The sequence below is a fragment of the Populus trichocarpa genome, chromosome 14 (genome assembly GCF_000002775.5).
Source record: "Populus trichocarpa isolate Nisqually-1 chromosome 14, P.trichocarpa_v4.1, whole genome shotgun sequence".
Classification (NCBI taxonomy): domain Eukaryota; kingdom Viridiplantae; phylum Streptophyta; class Magnoliopsida; order Malpighiales; family Salicaceae; genus Populus; species Populus trichocarpa.
Window position 1 is genome coordinate 4,934,147 of NC_037298.2, and position 18,617 is coordinate 4,952,763.

At 34.2% G+C, this 18,617-nt stretch overlaps 3 protein-coding genes across 9 annotated transcripts; 1 reads left to right on the forward strand and 2 right to left on the reverse strand.

Annotated features, from left to right (window-relative positions):
• Positions 1–1,783: 1,783 nt before the first annotated feature.
• Positions 1,784–6,106, forward strand: LOC7496929 (F-box protein At4g00755). Of its 2 annotated transcripts, XM_002320058.4 has the most exons (6): positions 1,784–1,950; positions 2,700–2,883; positions 3,530–3,946; positions 4,046–4,209; positions 4,887–5,005; positions 5,514–6,106. In XM_002320058.4, the coding sequence occupies exons 2-6, from the start codon at positions 2,757–2,759 to the stop codon at positions 5,797–5,799; spliced, it is 1,113 nt and encodes a 370-aa protein (XP_002320094.3). In that variant the 5' UTR covers positions 1,784–1,950; positions 2,700–2,756; the 3' UTR covers positions 5,800–6,106. The 2 variants fall into 2 exon arrangements, with proteins under 2 accessions (XP_002320094.3, XP_052302974.1); XM_052447014.1 differs by lacking the exon at positions 1,784–1,950 and having other exon boundaries at positions 2,740–2,883; positions 3,501–3,946.
• A 2,622-nt stretch (positions 6,107–8,728) lies between these two features.
• On the reverse strand, positions 8,729–11,687 carry LOC7496930 (peroxisomal membrane protein 11D). 4 transcript variants are annotated; one of them, XM_002320726.4, is made up of 8 exons: positions 11,431–11,687; positions 10,360–10,569; positions 10,040–10,114; positions 9,878–9,952; positions 9,699–9,779; positions 9,471–9,545; positions 9,212–9,385; positions 8,729–8,993 (listed from the first exon to the last, which is right to left on the reverse strand). In XM_002320726.4, the coding sequence occupies exons 2-8, from the start codon at positions 10,549–10,551 to the stop codon at positions 8,958–8,960; spliced, it is 708 nt and encodes a 235-aa protein (XP_002320762.1). In that variant the 5' UTR covers positions 10,552–10,569; positions 11,431–11,687; the 3' UTR covers positions 8,729–8,957. The 4 variants fall into 4 exon arrangements, with proteins under 4 accessions (XP_002320762.1, XP_006375324.1, XP_024440032.1 ...); XM_006375262.3 differs by having other exon boundaries at positions 10,360–10,584; positions 11,431–11,618; XM_024584264.2 differs by having other exon boundaries at positions 11,297–11,609.
• Positions 11,688–13,312: 1,625 nt separating this feature from the next.
• Positions 13,313–16,951, reverse strand: LOC7464899 (vacuolar protein 8). 3 transcript variants are annotated; one of them, XM_024585638.2, is made up of 4 exons: positions 16,642–16,951; positions 16,402–16,549; positions 16,159–16,221; positions 13,313–15,229 (listed from the first exon to the last, which is right to left on the reverse strand). In XM_024585638.2, the coding sequence occupies exon 4, from the start codon at positions 15,181–15,183 to the stop codon at positions 13,501–13,503; it is 1,683 nt and encodes a 560-aa protein (XP_024441406.2). In that variant the 5' UTR covers positions 15,184–15,229; positions 16,159–16,221; positions 16,402–16,549; positions 16,642–16,951; the 3' UTR covers positions 13,313–13,500. The 3 variants fall into 3 exon arrangements, with proteins under 3 accessions (XP_024441406.2, XP_024441407.2, XP_024441408.2); XM_024585639.2 differs by having other exon boundaries at positions 16,402–16,560; XM_024585640.2 differs by lacking the exons at positions 16,159–16,221; positions 16,402–16,549; positions 16,642–16,951 and adding an exon at positions 15,724–16,100.
• Positions 16,952–18,617: the final 1,666 nt, after the last annotated feature.

Here is an 18,617-nt window from a genome sequence, read left to right on the forward strand (position 1 = left end):
TCTGGAAGAGCCTTGACTGTCTTTGCAGATGTTGCAGCACTCCCAAATAAAAATGGATCGAATGTGGCTTTAAGGATGGTTGAGCTCCAACAAAGTGGAATTTCATGAATTTTCAAATTATTTTCTACTTTTCCTGTGCGATAATGAATTTTTTAAATCAACTTAACCAATATTCAGAATTAAATTTATTTTTAAAATAAATGTTTTACTTCTTCTTTGTACGAGAATTATTCTTCTTTTAAAAAAAAAAAATCGGAGAAATTAATTCCTCTTAGTCATGATTCTAAGATTTGGACATCGACTGCTGAACCAACTAAAAACACCTTAATTTTAATGATGAGCTCTTGATTTCATCAGATCTAATAATTAAGCAAGTGCCACGTATTAAAGGCAAGCACACGGGGCCTGGACACTCCTGTCAATTTGCTGGGCTTGTGCTTTCCTACCTTGGAGACTTCGGACAATCATCCCAACATCTGGGCCCACTGCAAATGATTCGCCTGGAATATAACTCTCTCAAGGCAGTATTTTGCTATTATTTATTATTCTAGCAGAACACTCACACGGCATCGTTTTTTTTTTAATCAGGATTCTTTATTTTGAATATTATTTAGTTTCCTTGCTATTTAACATGAGTTTATAAATAAATAAATAAAAGAACCGACACGAAAAAAATAATATTATTTTTAATGCTATTGATAAAGTGATTTCGTGGAGATTTTATATAAATCTAATTCACTCCTCTCTATTTAATAGCAAGTGTAAATCGATTTTGTATAAGTTTTAATACTCCTGGAGTCATTAACAATTCAGGAACGATGATGATATTGCTTTTTCTTTCTCACAAGATCTAAATATACTTGTCAGAATCAAACGTGATGTGAAGTTTTGGCTTCCTCTTATCCGAGGATGTAGATTCATAATAATTTCAATAAAGTTTATTGAAAGTTCTTGGCCTATTTAATTTGAAAATTAAATGTAACTAGGTAGTTGTCGTGAATAACTTGTTGATAATATTATTATATCAAGTTAAATTTGTAAACCAAGTTAGTTGATAAGAACCAAAGTAAATTTTCTCTGAAAATATGGTTCAACTAACTTAATGAGTGTGTTTAAATACTCGACTCGGTAAAAATCTGACTTGATTTATTTTAAAAAATGAAATTTTAAAACAACATTGATGTAATGTTTATATATATAAATAAAATCAAATTGACAATGTGTTTTATCAATCTAATTAAACTGAATAACATTGTTTATTGAAAGTTGTTGGACTATTTAATTTGAAAATTGAATGTAACTAAGTAGTTTTCGTGAGTTTTTTGCTATCTCTTTTTATTGTTTTTTTTTTAAATATCAACGAAAAACTTTAACACACTCAGAAAATAATTAATAACATCTAATTAGTTATTTTTTAGACACCATTAATTTTTTTATCAAATTTTTTTTATAGTGATAGTAAATTAACTAGTGACGTTCTATTTTTAACAAGTACATTATACAATAACAATACAAAAAAAATAAAAATATGCTGGATTGAAAAATAAAAATAAATCTATCTTTAAAATAGTTATAAAATAAATTTTTATATTTTTAAAATAAAAAACACACCGAGACAAATCTCATTATCTCATGTCTCTATTTCTTTTTTCTGTCTCGATAAAAACAGGCTGGAGAATATTTTTACGTTTTACCTTCAAACTTGGAACATGGAATTTATTTTTTACCAAGAAAACAAACAAATAGTCACAGAACAAGGGTATCCAATCCAAGCAAATTATTATTAATATTATTATAGAAATATTAAATTATCTCTGTCATTTATATACAAAAGAAGCATTCTTTCTGTCACGATAATCCCCTCCAACTCTCTCCCCCTACAAAATCCTCCCTTTGCTTTCTCTCTCCAGGGTTTGTGACAAAGATGCATACTTTTCTTCGTCAACAAAGGTGAGAATTTCAAATTCCTTTCTTTACCTTCTCTCTACTTCCCTGGCTTTCTCTCCATACCTTTTGTTTTATTTTTATTTTCAAAAAATCGACAATTACTTTCTCTCTCTTTTGAATTTGCAAAAATTCTCTTCTATGTTCGATTGACTTAAATTTCTTTTTCACGGGCTCATCCAGTTAATCACAATCATCTGCAGTTCTTTTTCATCTGTTTTCTGGGTTTTGTACAGTGATCATAACCATCCTCATTATTTATAATCCTGATTTTACCTGTACCAAATTACAATTACATAGAATCCTGAATGTGTTTTTTTTTTGTTGAATTTAATGGAATTTAACAAAAACCCTTTTGAATTCTGTGCATATTAATGCAAAATCATTCTTCTTTTTGGTCCCTTTTAGAAAATTTGAAGAGGTTTTGCTCTGTCTAACAATTTCAACTAGTTTTTTCGAAGTTACATTAACTACGTGAGTGATTAGGGAATGAATTCTAATTATTCAGCTTGTAAAAGGTCCCAGCTCCTTGTTAGCTTCTTGGGAGCTTGTGGTTTTCATGATTTTTTTTTACATTGAATTTGACATCAGGGTTTTTGGTAGTTGAGCTGTTTTAGGAGGATGAGATGAGAGTGAACTGAAACTTTAAATTTAAGCATTTGGTTATTTCAATATTGGAATCTGCTTGAACAGTGGATGTTATTTAATGAAGTTGTTAGTAATATATATATATATATATATATTTTTTGAATCAGGTTTTGAGATTCAAACAGATCAAGGTGTTTTTAGTGAATTGGCTGAGGTCATTATAAATGGAGATCCGTATGGATTTCTTGAATTGTCTTGACCATGACACATCAATGAAGATTCTCAGGTGTTTGGAAGATCCATCTGATCTTGTCCGTGCTAGTTATGTCTCTCGTTCTTGGCGAGATTTTGGTGAGTATTTACTCTTATGTTTAGACTGAAATCTTTAAACATTTTGCAGTTGTTTTGATATCCGCAGAAGCACATTGCAAACATCTGTTTTTCCTTTTGATATGAAGTATTCTTATCAGAATGGCTGTGTTCTTTAAGTGATCGTCTAAGTTGTTGCCAAAGAAAAAAATGGATGACACTTGTTGCAATAAATGTTGGTCGGTACTTTATTTTTGCATTTCTTTCCTCTTGTTTTTGTAGTCAATTTAGGCACAAACATTTATTATCTCATTCAAATTGAAATTTGTAATCAATTACTTTGGTGGTAGCTGCAATCTAATTAGATTCTCCTCAAGGTTCCTTTATGCCATTGTCCCTGAGTTCTACTCTAAGGGTATCTTCTTAATCACCTGTTGCTGTTGCCAATACAGTTTTCAATTATTTCTCAACAGGTTGCATCCCAGTTGTTTTCAACTTTGCTGTATAAAAAATCAATGAACATTATTTTTTGATAGTTTTTGAAAATTGGTTTTGACAACCTGATCAATTTCAATCTTGATTGAAATTTTAGTGATGGTTGCAGGGTTTGGGTAGAGAAAGTTTCCCTTTAACATTGAATCTTGTTTTTGTAACTGAAGGTTTTGATTGGGTTTGGTTTGCTTCACAGTGATTGCAAATGGTCTTTGTAAGCAGCTGTGCTTGAGTATGTTTCCTCACTTGCTTAGAGTTGATTGTGTAATTGAACCTAGCTGTGTTATGGAAAAAGCTTCAGAAGTCGGATGTAGCAAATTTGTGGAATGGGAAACTCTGAAGAGGGAGCATAAAGCATATGCATTTCTAGCTCAAGCGTGCTTGTCATTTCCTTTTGATGATTGCATTAAGGATGCAATAAGTGCTTCTAGCACTGATAATTATCCAGAGGAAAGCATTCGTAACACTCTGCAAAAAGGGGACCGTGTTGGAAGGAGACCTTCGTACTGGTCAAGTAAAGGACAGCGTAAGGCTGCAGTACCTGAGACACTAGTGTATAAACTGGTTGCTGATATTTGTGTTATTACTGAAATTAATATACAACCTTTTCAAGGTTATTCTTCTGTTAATTTCATCAAATTCATTCACTCTCTCAGTTTGTTCTGACCTTATAGTTGTCCTTTATTGAGGTATCATATGTTTTTATGTTCAGCTTATTTTCAGCAGGGTTCACCTATATATTCGGCAGAATCTGTGCGGTTTCATTTGGGTCATCCCAAGTGCCCAATGGATGATACTTTGGGTGAACCATTGGATAACTGTGCTGATGACAAGTTCATATGGACTTACTCTTCACCAGAGTTTCCAATGGCCCAGGTATGTCATGCCTGTCTTCCATTTTTTAATCTTAGTGATGTTGCTGTGATTTTTTTTTTCCCTTCTTAACAAAAACACTACCTATATCAATGTGGCCATGGAACTGCATTATTATTTCTACAGTTTCTTTATCAAATCTATAAGTGGAGCTTGCATAAAAAACAATAGTTCAGTGAACTATCAATTGGCATATGAAAAGGTGCAGCATTCTATTTTCAGGCATAGTAGATGGATCTGTCTTAGTTACTTTTGCAGGAAATTTTAGCGATCTAAGATAGACATGGAGTTGGGATCCAATATTTACACTCGGCAGCATGCACCTGAGTTGATTACTTATTGGAGGAAACCTTGAAGACTAAATTAAACATTGTAGTGGCCAAGTTTTCTGCAAACAGCGCTCTTGTATTTACAACCCCCAGGGATGTTCCTAAATAATAAGTAACATGATCATGAACCATATACAGTGGCTGACTTTGTCCCTTTTTGTAGCCTGTTTGATAAAAGAACAAGTGCAAACTTTGTGAGAACACTGCATGGTAACTTAAGACCCCATAGAGCTGTCTTAATGCAGCAGGAAAAGTTTTTTTATTGTAGAATTTTCTCTAAAGAGAACACTATTTGTCATTATATGATCGAATTCTCAACAGAAATCCTAATTCGTCGAAGCCCCTGAACAGGAGAGGAGCTTGCAGAACTTCAAGCTTCCAGAACCTGTTGTTTGCATTGGTGGAATTTTGCAGATTGAGCTGTTGAGAAGGGTTCAGAGGCAAGAAATGGATGGCTTGTTCTATATATGGTTTGTTCAACCCACTATTCTTTAGCAGTTTGGTTTTGGTGTCCATATATATGTGTATGCTCCACTCACATAATAGTGGGACCCATGAACAGTTATCATAGCCAGTCCCACTTTGATGTGAGTGGGATCACTCCTCCAGAGTACCTCATAACACCCCCCCCCCCTCATGGCGTGCCAATCTTCTCAATAGGATCCTGGAATATTTTCATATAATATATTTTATTCAACTGACCAGGCTCGATTCCCTGCATGTGCATAAAATGTGATGATGCTAAGTTGTGGCCAAATCTGTGTTGTGGGAATAAAATAGAAACCATATTTACTCAAATTAAGACTCTGGGGCATCGGTTGGTTTGGAAATTGATATTTTTTCTCAAAATTTTAATCATCCTTAATAATATCAGAAAAATTAAGAGATAATTCCTTAATGCAGAGTTGTATGCAACTTAAGACTGCCGGCTATAATGCACAGTTTCTGTTTTTAATGCATTTTCTTGTGATATTTCAGCGTGGCTCATGTTCAAGTTAAAGGCAGGCCATTATCATCAGCATTTGGTGTTGAAATCCTTGGACCTTCTGGAAAGTTTGTATTGAAAACCCTGAGTAGTGCACCACGAAGTTCACTACCACCAAGTTTACCTGAAGATGACGCCTTATATCATGGTGTGCCCTTGCAAGGACTTGCTGATTTGGAGCAGGTTGTGAATGGGTTGGGGGTCGAAGTACTAGATGAAGATTGGAACTCAGAAGATGATGAAGCGGCCGATGAAATGGATGATGAGTTAGCTTTCTAGGCCTGTTACCTATAATAATTATAACCTTTCTTTGTTTATTTTACCAGACCTCTATGAATTTGGGCTGAATAACAAGTTGGTGTCCTGATCTCTCAAAAGCCAGAGTGACTACGCTGGAAACCTTCCAAGCTCTTTCTGCCAAGGTGGTGTGTAAGCCATGTATATTCTAGATAAAATATGGGTCTTTTATTAAACTAGCACAATTTTATAAAAGTTTTTAAAAAACAGGATATCAGAGAAAAATATTTGTAAAATAGCGTACTTTTAACCTAACTGCTATTAAAAAACATGGCTTTATTTACTGTCATTAACTGTTATTTTTATTTATTTATTTTTTCAACTGTCATTAACTGTTATTGTTAATATTAGTTGTGTCAAGCCGCATAGTCCATCTTAATATTTTATATAAAACAAGCCATACAAAACTATAAATTATCAAACCTTAAATTTATAATTGAAATTGAAGCTATTTTAACATTATTTTTACTTGTTAATTAAAATTTCAAATTAATACATGTATTTTTTAAATATTGTTTTTATTTATGTGTATTTTTATAGTTGTTAATGACCGATTTAAAATTTTAAACAGCATGTTAACATGTTCATTTGTTAAGTAATGATATTAAATTATGGTTATATAAATTAAATATAAAAATGCATAATATATAAGATAACTTTAAAATCAATATGATGTTTAGCAAAAACAATATTACAAAAGTAGTAATAATAAAAATAACTCATAACTAGAAAAATAACATAACGTAATTATACACAACATAATAATATATTTGAGTCTATCTATGTCCTTTACGACATATAAAATCTGCAATATATCTTACCCAAATCCTGTATAACAAAAGAAAATGTTTGATGTATTAACATGAATTATAGGGTCATTAGAACAATAATTAATCATATTTCTCAAATGAAAAATAAACATGCATTTTCATTTCATATAGCCTTCGATCCATGTAACTTCTACAACTGTAGAACAGAAGGATCAATTAAACTAGGATCTATGTACCGAGAAACTCTACGTGTAAATGAAGATGACGCCCCTAATGTATGTGGTATCCTAACAAATTATACCTATAAAATACAAAATATAATTCAAAATTAGAAAATAAATATTATAAACAAATAATTAAAATTAAATGACTAATAATAAAAAATAAACATGTCATTGTCTAACTTAATATATACATTGTTTGTATTCACAAGTTTTTATCTAATCACATATGTCACATTTATATTGTGAATGCCCCTCTCTCATATCTATTTTATTGTGCAATCGAATTGATTTTTATCGATCCCAACCGGTTTCCTTGAAGAATCTAGATATACCTAATAACCACTATACTCATTCCACTCTAATTAATAAGTAAGGGATTGAATGGAGTCCATCGTATGCTATTATACAATTGCTAATTATCTCCTAATTACCGGAAGAAGAAGAAAAGGTACAGCTTTTCCGTCTTTGGGTATGGAGGTATGGGTGTGTGTGTGTATTTGGCCTTCCATCAATAGAGTTGTCGTGTATATATTCGTGGCTTGGTGGTAAATGCATTAATTTCCTTCACTGCAGATTTAGAAATTCTCACAGATCTTGTGGTGGTGTCGATATTTCATTTCAGTTTTCAGTTACAATGGGAATGATCTCACTTTCAGGTTTTGCAGCTGAAGTTATTGCTCACAAAATCACAATCATGTTTAAATAAAAAGAATGTTTTTGCGCACTCCATTCCTGTAGGATTATGCAACCAAGTTTTAGGGTTAGCATTTAGAATTAACATTTAAGAGAAATTTTTTGTATTATGTAGATGTATCAGGCTGATCTTGAAGGTGAGCTCATAAGATTCTTCGGAGAAGAGATTGGTTTCAGGATATTTTTTACGGTTCTGAAAAAAAAAAAAAAAAAAAAAGGTGCTCTACAACCACTGGTAGAGAGCTTGTGTCCAACCCTGCTTCTAGGCTTCTAGCCTGCTGGCTGAAGAGGGAAGCACTTGAGGGCAACCATCTGTAGGCACTAACGCTGGCTGACATTGAAGGTAGCCGAAATGTTAAAAGTAGCTATCAAAGATTCTGTGTTTTTCAAAATCTTGCTTGTACATTGTTATCTGTTCCTACGTTGTAGTTGAAGATTATATTGTAGACATGAGAAAAAACTTTAAAATAACCTTTTGTCTTAGTGATTTCCTGTTTGGAATTGAAATTAATCATGTTTTTCATCAAAATTTGATTGTTTTTTTGTTTTAAATTGATTTTTTGATATGCTAAAATTAAAAAAAAAAAAAAAATTTATTTACCACACCCAATAAATTTGCCAGTGCTTTCAGAGTCATCCTATTCACAAAATTAAAGAATCAGGGTATACTTGAAACAAATTGAAAAGTCTGAGGATTTGTATAAGCATCATAACTAATGTTGCAAGGGATAACTAGAAATAAACAAAGTACCTCGTCACTAAAATGCTAATATCCAAATCATAGATACGCTTTTTGCATTTTTTTTTCACCCTAAAAAAGAGTTTTCTGTCTGTCTAAATTATAATAAAACCATTCACCCAAGTGAGCAGAAACAAACTATAAAACGTTACCATCCCGCTCAGGTGATGTTTGGCCAGGAAGGTTGAGACCCAGCCATAATCATTTACACAAAAATTATGGAAGCATGTGAATGCAGCTACATAGACGGGCACTTGAAACGCCAGAAATGGAAAAGCCGAACAATAGTACCCCACTTTAGGTATGCACAAATGTATGATCTGATAGAATTCATTAAAGTGTAAAACTGTAAGGTCCACCCAAACCAAACATCTGCAGATCAGCTACAATGTTTGTAGTGTTAACTACTTGTGCATTTGTTTACCGGCGTGTCGCGCCTCATTAACAAACACTCTTTACCACTTAAATCTGAAATGCAAACCAGAGATGAAATTCGTGAATTATTATTTTGCTAATGCAAGAGATTGTAATGAACTGTGAATTGTGACAACAAGGGTGCTGAATATAGTGAAAATTAAATAGGTAAATGAACCTTCTAGGTCACCCTCAGGATGACTAGCAGCTAACAAAGCTTACACAAATAAGGATTGGTCACAAGGTTCAAGTAATTATTTAGATGACATTTAACTTGTTGACCAGAACGGTGTTGTGTCTTCAAGTTGTCTTAGACTTCTGTGGCGATGGAAGCAACTGCATGTCACAAGAAGAAATCCATTCAGTAAACAGAGCACATACCCACCGATAACTTTGGGAAACTACAATTTTGTTTTAAAATAAAAATCCAATTACAGCAAGCTCAACCAAGCAGTGCTTTAGTGGGCGATATATAGGTAATCACAAAGAAGTAAATTAATATACTGACGATTTCCTGATTAACAATGAGAGCAAAGCATGCAAAGAATTAGTACCTGGTAGCAAGAGATAAGAGAGCTAACAAACCCAAAACCTCCTGTAACTCGAGGAGTGACTTTCTTGGGTGCCAATTGAAGTAGCCCAACAGCAACTACAATGTCCATGGCTGATTTGACAAGGGCTAGTGACCTTTCATTTGATTTTTTAAGTTTAGCACGATATTGCTCATTCTGCACACAAAAAGGACCACCAAAAAATAACCATTACATGGAAGCATTTAAAACAATCAGCCTGCTAAAACAATGATATCCATACATGATTTTTTTCACCCTCCTTAAGCTCCTTCTCCAACTTCTTCATTGACGCAGAAAGCCTCCCAAGCTCCCCAACCTGATGTGAAAATGGTAGAACATGTCATAGAAACCATCTTCAGCTTGCAAGGAGATCCTCATTACCTTTCCTTTACTTTGTGGGGGGGTATGGGGTAATTCACCCATGTCAATTTCTAGGAAAAGAATAGAAAAAAATGGAGACGCTACAAACCTCAACCAAAGTAGTACAAATTGAGGATCCCATCCAACAGAAAAGGGAAATCCGGCCAATTAGCTCAACACGTTCTTTGTTCTGTAAAAATCAAGCTAACTCACGTTTCTGGCTAATGCTTCTCATATAATTTCATTCTGAAACATAAATAACCAAAAATAGAGTGGAGCATTCCGTACCTTGTAAATTCCACTTCTACCCAGCCAAACAATTTGATCAAGAAACAAGAAAGTTGACAACAACGCATTTTTAGACTGAAATAAGCATCAAACTGACAAAGTCACCACCATGAAGATATCGAAGATGTCACAGAAACATTTTTATTGACAAATCATTTGTACCTTTCCCAATAAAACAAGAGGCAAGGGGGTCCCTTGAGGAACTGGACTAATAAGACCGTGCAGATCGTTGACAAACTGCAATTAGACAAGGTCAATAAGCATGATAAAACTTCATTCATTCTACTAGTTCTTTCTAGGAACCAAATGGACAACCAAATTAAAGGACTTTTGGCTTCCATTTACCGAACAAATACACATGGTTTTGGCTGCAGAAAGAAATACAGGAAAGAAGCTCTTCGTTTCCTAGATTTGAAGGGATATAAAGAAAGCCAGATGAAATCCAACTCAATCATATCTAATAAGTACATTATAAGTCTTACCTTAAAAAGACGGAAAACTTTCCGAGCTAAGCTGGTTGATTTGTCAACATTTTGGGCAGTACCAGCTTGTCCGTCACTCAAAAATTTTGAACCATATTGAATTGCCCTACAAATCTTGTCCCTGGCTTCAGCCTTATTCAGATACAGAACTACAAGAGCCAGTTCTGCTCTAGTTGCATCGAGTGTACTCATCTTTTACCCGGATCAAACCTGCAAAGTCAAATACTGAACTATTGTTAGAACTCAAGAAATAATAGAGTTCAACAGCATTGAACATAGACAAAGCACATTCTAACATGACAAAAGTGAAAAGAAATACATCAACAAAACCCAGAAAATTCATCTATAAGGCAAGAAATTCTCAGCCATTTTCTGTATGCGACAAAGGCCGTCTCTTCAGACTTTTATGCTCTCTTTGATGAATCATAGACAAGCAACACATGGGATTTTCTTTAACAGCGAAAACCAATTCCAATTGGGTATTGTAAGATCCTGTCATAGTTTCTTGATGAATCGCCAAACTCACGTAACTATTACATCCTTAACGAAATCAACGGTCAAGAAACAATTCTCAATTTGGCAACAATCAGATTCTCAAACTCTTGTAAAATTACAGATTGTATGCTTTTTCCCTGGCTAGCACGGAAATAGAAGTAATAAAAGAAACTTTCAATCAGGATTCAAGCCTGGATTAATGTTATTGACCTGATTAAACAAAAATCTCTTACCTAACTGAGCCCATATCAAGAAAAGAGGACAATAACAGTCGGAATCAAAGAAGCAAACTCTAGTTATGCACCTAACAATCACTTCCCAGAATCTAACAGAAAGAAATCAACTTTAGAACATAAAATTAAAGACACCAAACAACCTCAAGCTCATCAGCGATAAAGTTACAGAGATGCAAATAAGAAAACAAAAAAAAACATGAACATACTCTTAAAAAAGAACAAAGTTTTCTCCTCGAGAAAACCTCAAAGAAAGCAGAGGTCAACAATCAGACAAAAGGGTTAGCAAATCCACTATTTCTATGGAGAAAAAGAGATGGGAGAGAGAGAGATTGTATAATACCGAAGGGAGTGCCCAGATGGATATAGCCTCCAAATTCACAATCTTTTCTTAGCTTTTCTCTCTCTAAAAAAGCATTTAGACTTTGTTCTTTAAAAAGATAGAATTGGCTAATGCGTCAGCAACTGGTGTTGTTTCGGTTTCTAAATTTCTAATTTCTATATCAGCTAATGATAGTAGACCATGACAAGGCCGTGTTTGGTGCTCTCTTCCCCAGTACTAGAAAACAAAATTAATTTATTAGGGTCTCTTTTATCCACTGTCTTGTCTATGCATGAACTTCAATGCTTGACCACTCTTCATCATAAGATCCTATTGGTTATCACAACTACGGCTCTGATCAAATTACGTGTCAGGCAGGGAATTGTTTGTGGGATCACAGATGATGAAGTGTATAGGTAGATAAAGCTGCTTCTAGACAGTGCGGCGGCTTTGCACGCAACTCAATATGGGAAATGTTTGTTAGGAGCTTGGGCGAGCCCAAAAATGTTGCGAGGACAATATACTAGCCCACTGATCTTTTGTTGGGCTCTTTAGAGGATTTTTGGTGATAATGGTGTCCATCTTTTTTCCTTTTTGAGAGATGACAATGGTGATAGAGATTTGTTTAAAAAAAAAATATATATTGGAATTAGGTCATTTCTCCATTAAATTTTAAGCAAATCATTTACATCAGGAGCAATGTATTTTTTATAAGGAGTTATTTCTAGGATCTAAAATTAAATCAGAAGTAGAGGGAAAAAAGGCGTATGGCTTGTTAAGACATCCCATGTCAGCTGCTAATTCATTTGAAACCGATGGATGCTTAGAGTAGAAAGGTAACATGGCGGCGGGGCTAAGAACTGAGTGCCTTAAGCCTGTAACCAACAGTATATCTTCAACGAGGTCATGTTTATGTCTTCAAGTTTGCCAGTGCATTGCTAGCACAAACGGAAACAGAAACGAAGTCTTGGAAATCTTTTACCAGAGGTGAGATCTTTGGCTGCATTCATATCTTCTACGATTAGGTTGTGATTGCAGAATACAAATCACATAAAACAAAAGGGTAGGCCTTGCCTTTTCGTTTCATGCAATATTCAAATCTGCAATAATTGGTTCTGTTGAAGGCACTACCTTTCAAATGTAACATGGCAAAATTAATTGAAACCAAGTTTTATCCATGGTTATAAATTCCGTCTAAGTTTTGACCCGAATCAAAACCCAGATAACAAACTAAACAGGTCAGCTAAAAATATCATTTTAGTAAAAATAAAATCCAGTTCGGAATAAAACTCAAATCAAGCTAATCTTCAGGTCAACAAGTTACTAGGTTGTCTGGTTTTATAGCTATAATTGTTCCTCGCAGCAAATCTGAAGCATCAGTGGTATGATGGCACTGCTTACTAGTATTTACAGCTCTATTCACTAAGCACAATAGCTGGGCACAAGGAGGCATCATTATCATTTCCTAACCACTGAAAGTACAAGGGTTTATTCAACATGTTTTCTTTGCATCCTCCACACCAGAGTAGTTAGTGGATGGCAGCGCAAAATAAAATAAACAAAGAATTCTGAAGCTTATCAGCAGCATTCACTTGCAATTTGCATACAACATGGCATTGCAAAGATGAAAATACTTTGATGTTTAAGAAACAGTGATATCAGTAGTTTTTTAAAATAATTTTTGCTTTAAAATTTAAATATTTTTTATTTAATATATTAAAATATTTTAAAAAAATTATTTTTAACATCATTACACTTGAAATGATGAACTGCCTACGGCATAAAGATGTCTGATCAATCCAAGCACACAGATAAATGGCGAAGCAGAAAGGAGAAGACATGGGGCCAGAAATATGATTGCAACAGCGCTGTCCACGTGCAAAATATGAACGCTAGAAGAAGGTAAAGAAGCTGCATTCGAGGATTCTTATATATTTTTATAAATAGAACATTAACTGCATAGATTAGCCACACTTTTGAGTGCCCCAGCTTGTCGTTGACTAGTTTGTTTCATACAGAAAATGAAACACTGAATAGATGAAGGAAGAGGGGAAGAGAAGTTATCATACAAAAGTAGATTTTCGTTTCTCTCTATTTCTTACTGAACAAACTTCTTAATTTTCCTCTTTCTAGTCGCTCAAGTAGCTTCTTTGAGCCCGGGATGTCCATCTCAGTAAGCTTCTTGAGATATCCAATTGCTCCATATGAAATCATCAACTTCTTACATTTCTTAGTCGAAGCAAGGGATGCAAGGGAAGCTACAGCATATTTCTTTGCAGTGTTCTGTGGGATTGGATCGAGCAATTGCACTAGATTTGGCACACTTTTATCATCCCTTTTAACTACTCTTCGATTCTGTGAAAGGGACACCAGACTCGAGATTGCTTGTGCAGAAACCTCTCTAACACTGTTTGATTTAGCCTCGAGTAATTTGATAAGAAGAGGGATGCACCCAGCTTCCCCCACTAATTTTTTCATCTCTGCTGATGTGCAAACCCTGCAAATTGCAGATGCAGCAGCTTGCTGGGCACCCAGTGATCCAGACTTGAGCACGTGAACCAAACGGGGAAGGAAACCATAAGATATCAGCATTTCTGTAGAAACTGAGCTAACCAAATTCCTTAATGCCCCAACTGCAGATTCTTGGGGTAGTGGACCATCAAGATATACCAATAGGCTTCGAATTCCGCCTTCTGAAATAACAGCTCTTTTCAGATTGTCATTGCTGGCAGTGAGATTCTGCAAGCATTCTGCTGCATATTCTTTTGATCCCAGTAAAATCCCGCAGTCTAGGAGATTGATCATTACCTTCACGATTCCCTCTTCTGCTAGATTTTGCCGAACCTCAGGGACAGCTGAGATATTCTTCAATGTGCAAGCAGCAGCAGCCTGTGATACAGAATCACCAGTTCGACAGATCTCAATCAGTGGTCGAATCCCACCATGACCAACAATTGCCCTGGCTGTTTCTGCTGACATTGACAATCTCTGGAGAGAAATTGTAGCCTTCTCTTTACCCACAGTGCTACCTGACTCAACAAGCCTTATGAGAGGTGGCAGAAGACCCTCTGAAACAAGCCAATTCTCACAGCTTCCAGATTCTGCAAGTGAGCAGATTACAGTAACAGTCTTTTCTCGAATACGAGGAGAAGTTGCTGTTAACAACTGGACTAAAGCAGCAATGTTGCTCCGCCCCAAAACAGCTAAAACAGCCTTCTCATCCTCTTTCATGACCTCAACAAGTGTATCAAGAGCTCTGTGCTTCGCCTCCAAGTGCCCAATCTGAAGCCGGGCAAGCAATTCCCTTGTATTGCTGTGAATAGCAGCATCGGGTTCTGTTGATGAGCTAGCCACAGCTGAAGGCAAAGTAGCCTCGCCAAGCACCCCAGTCTTAATCAAAAGCCCACAGTCTCGTAAATTCAAATCCAATTTACCAGATAACGCATCAAGATCACTCTGCATCCTAAGCTTACCCCCATAATTCTCACCCATACATAAGCCTGCCAATTCAATTGCTTCTTTGAGCGTCTTCGACACAGCCTGCAATAGCTCCTTGCAAAGAGCGTTCTTGGAGAAGCAAGGGTGGCTTGACAAGTCTGATAAACGCGATGGGATCTGCTCCAACTTGGAAATTATCATCTTCCATCTACCAGGAAAGCCCTTAACCTCCCTGGCCTTGTCAAGGGCCACAGGAACAAGCTCTTGCGCATGAGATAACCAGTCTTCAACTGATTGAATATCAACCAAAACTTCTTTCCCTCTATCTTCCACCATGATTTCTAATGTGTATGGATCAAATTGGTTACCAGAGCTGCAACAACTGAATTAAAAAGAAAACCAAACCTTAAAGCGATGGATGACCTGGGTGTTACGAAATGAGAAAGGAAATGATATTTGCATAGAAAATTCAAAGGCAGTGGAGCAGTTACAATCATCATACATAAATTATAAACTAAGGCTACTGGTTTTTTAAAATAAACCACAAATAAAAAAACAAATAAGCCAACATCAAGAGCCTTGAGAATCTTGTATGATCGCACAAAGTCTGTTTCACTGAAAACAAGACCTGACCAACCAAATCAAAGTACCCTTGAAGATGCTCCAGCAAGTCATTTCCGTAGCTTTTTAAGTGGTCGTTAAACGCCAACCAAAACTAAACCAAATTAATGCAAAATGATAAACACAAAACTGTTCTAATTTATTATGGATCGAATCATGAAAATGAAAGAACCTACTTTTTAACGATTAAAAAATATAGCCGTCCTTTTAAGACATAACATTATGCAAATACCAAAACACCCTTTCGAGTATCACCTTAAGCTATACAACTACTGCGTGATTGAGTGGAAGAAAGTAGTAGTGGTTGTCAAGGGTATACTGGGAAGTGAAGAAAAAAATTCTGAAACTTTACTTTTCAACCATGAAGAAGGTAGAACATGGGTATCAGATTTATCTTCTAAGCTTTGTTAAGGTGATCTTGATAGATATCCAATGGTCAAGATTTCAGAGAAAGTAGATTCTTGGCTGTGTATTGCCATTTTTATCCTCATAGATAGAGCTAGCTAGCTGGTTGAGAGAGTGAAGATAGAGACTTTCCTTTGAAGAGAAGGTACAAGTCTCTATCTACAGTTGTGATATACATCAAGTGTATTTAAATTCTTCAAGATATTATAATCAATAGACCAAACGCACTATGAATTTGTTTTTATTTAGAAAAAAATCCAAATCAATAAATGCAAAAATATATACCTCAATTTGCCTTGACCTTCGTCAACATTCAAAGACCTCTACAATTCAAAGCCCTTCCTGTTTCTACAAGAACAATATAATACAGTAAGATAATCGAACCATCAAATATGTGAATTGACGGATTTTTAGAAACCAAATAAGAGAACCCAGTAAGAAAAAAGTAAAGGGGCAAAAAAAAAAGATCTCTTCTTTTTTTCTGAAGAGGATCATAAAAGGCAAACAAAACCCACTCCTAGAACCAACCTTTAAGCCTCAGGAATCAGAACTTGTCATTTCTCTCCAGAAAGCAACAACCCACCGTGTAGCTTGATCTTCAAACTTTTCTCCCCTTTTCTCTCTCAGTTGAAACAAGAACTCAAAGCAAGCACGATATCTGCCTTCAAGACTCAAACTTTGTGCAAGCTAGAATTAAGTAGTGCCTCCAGAATGAGCAATGAAAACAAGTTTTTTATTAAAAAACAAAAGAAACCCAATAACACTTACCAGAAATGAGAAATGCCCAGAATTCGCTTTTGTTTGAATATAGAGAAACCGACATCAAACGGTCGAAATCAGTGTAAAAAACAAATAAAAAAGAAAAAACCAAGAAACTAAGCAGGTCAAGTTTGAATGAACACACTAGCAGACACGAGAGAACATGATAAATATATAGTAATCACGGTCACATTCAAAAATCAAACTCTCTCTCTCACCAGAACTGTTTCTCTCTCTATGCTACTGGTAAATTTTTAGAAGCAAATGTGTCAGTCACCCTGTCAGATAAAAAAACATTATTTTACGACGGAGCACTTTCACAGGGGGGGGTTTGCGTTTGTTGGGGTGTACATTATAGTTAATTTATGTCATTTCAAAATAGTTATTAGGCTGGTCCCTCAAAATATGTAATTTACATTTCTATCCTTGAGTTGCGTTAATTGCTTAAAGTTTCAACTAATGGAAAGACTTTGCAGGGAGACTATTTGTTTTTTTAAATATTTTTTATTTAAAATATATTAAAATAATAATATTTTTATTTTTAAAAAATTATTTTTGATATTAACACATTAAAATAATTTTAAAATATTAAAAATATATTAATTTAAAATAAATAAATAAAAATTAAAGACCATTCTCTAACAAAACAAGGGTTTAAAAATGAAAATAATATATTTTGTAGCATTCCTTTCCACAACATGCCAAAAAACATCGTTTCATGCTTAACAAAAAATTGTCTTGCCCACAGTTTAGGGTGAGTTTTAGAGAATGTCGTGTTCTTACAAAGAGGTTTTGCATTACCTCGACAAGGATTATTAAAAGATCGTTTAATATTGGGTAACTTCTGTTTTAATTATATATAAAAAATATATGTGGTTGGTTAAATAATTTGTTATTTTTTTACTGAATTTCATATATAATTATGTTTTCAATTTTAATTTTATAAATGCAATAATTTTATTTTAATTAATGTAAACATGTTTCTTATTTATTTTACATGCAAAAATTTATCTCATAACAATTTTAATCAAACACGTATTTTTTTTTAAACTGTAACTAAAAATGTTTCTTAGAGGTTGTTTTTGTGTTTGAAACTGTATTTGAGTGCATTTTAAAAATGCATTTGGCTTTAAAAAAACATTAATTTAATGTTTTATAGTATTTTCCGATAATTTTGATGTATTTATGTTGAAAATAAAAAATATTTTGATGTACTTTTAAGCGAAAAAACATCTTATATCGTAATACCAAACACACATTTAAACCTGTATTTTTTTATAAAAACAACTACAAAAGCTATCATAATAACAAACACGCACTTAGAAAGTGTTTGTTATTGTAGCGTGACCATGCCTTTTAAACAATTTGAATTTTTTTGTTTTAAATTAATTTTTTGATATTTTTAAATTTTTTTGGCGTATTGATATTAAAAATAAATTTTAAAAAATAAAAAATATATTTTATTTTAATATATTTTAAAATAAAAAAATATTTTAAAAAGTAACGGTTTGAAACATAACTGAGACCATACAGAACTGATTTATTAACATGTCAAACTAATAGGGACTAAATCAGAGTTTACTCTTTGACAAGACAGGGATGGTTACTTGTCAAGCATGATTGATGGATCCTGTGGTTATGATTCGTTTTGAAACAGGGCATTCGACCGTTGAGATGCGGGTGGAATTTGAATGTGTTTTTATTCTTAGGAAATTTTTATTTAGGTTATCGAGGAGTTGATGCTGACGTGGCGAGAGTCTTAAGCGTGTGAGATAGGGACGTGTAATAACTAATAAGTGGTCTTTGACGGTTGATATTAGCGGCACGTGTTAAGTACACGGATGATGTGGTGGCTGCGGGGTAGAATTACCAAGATGCACTTCAAGTGGATCAAGAAATACAAAGAAACCAAATATATTATTTTGATGTTGAGAATAAATTTCTTATTTATATTTATGTATTTTATTTTAAAAAAAGGTTAGGTT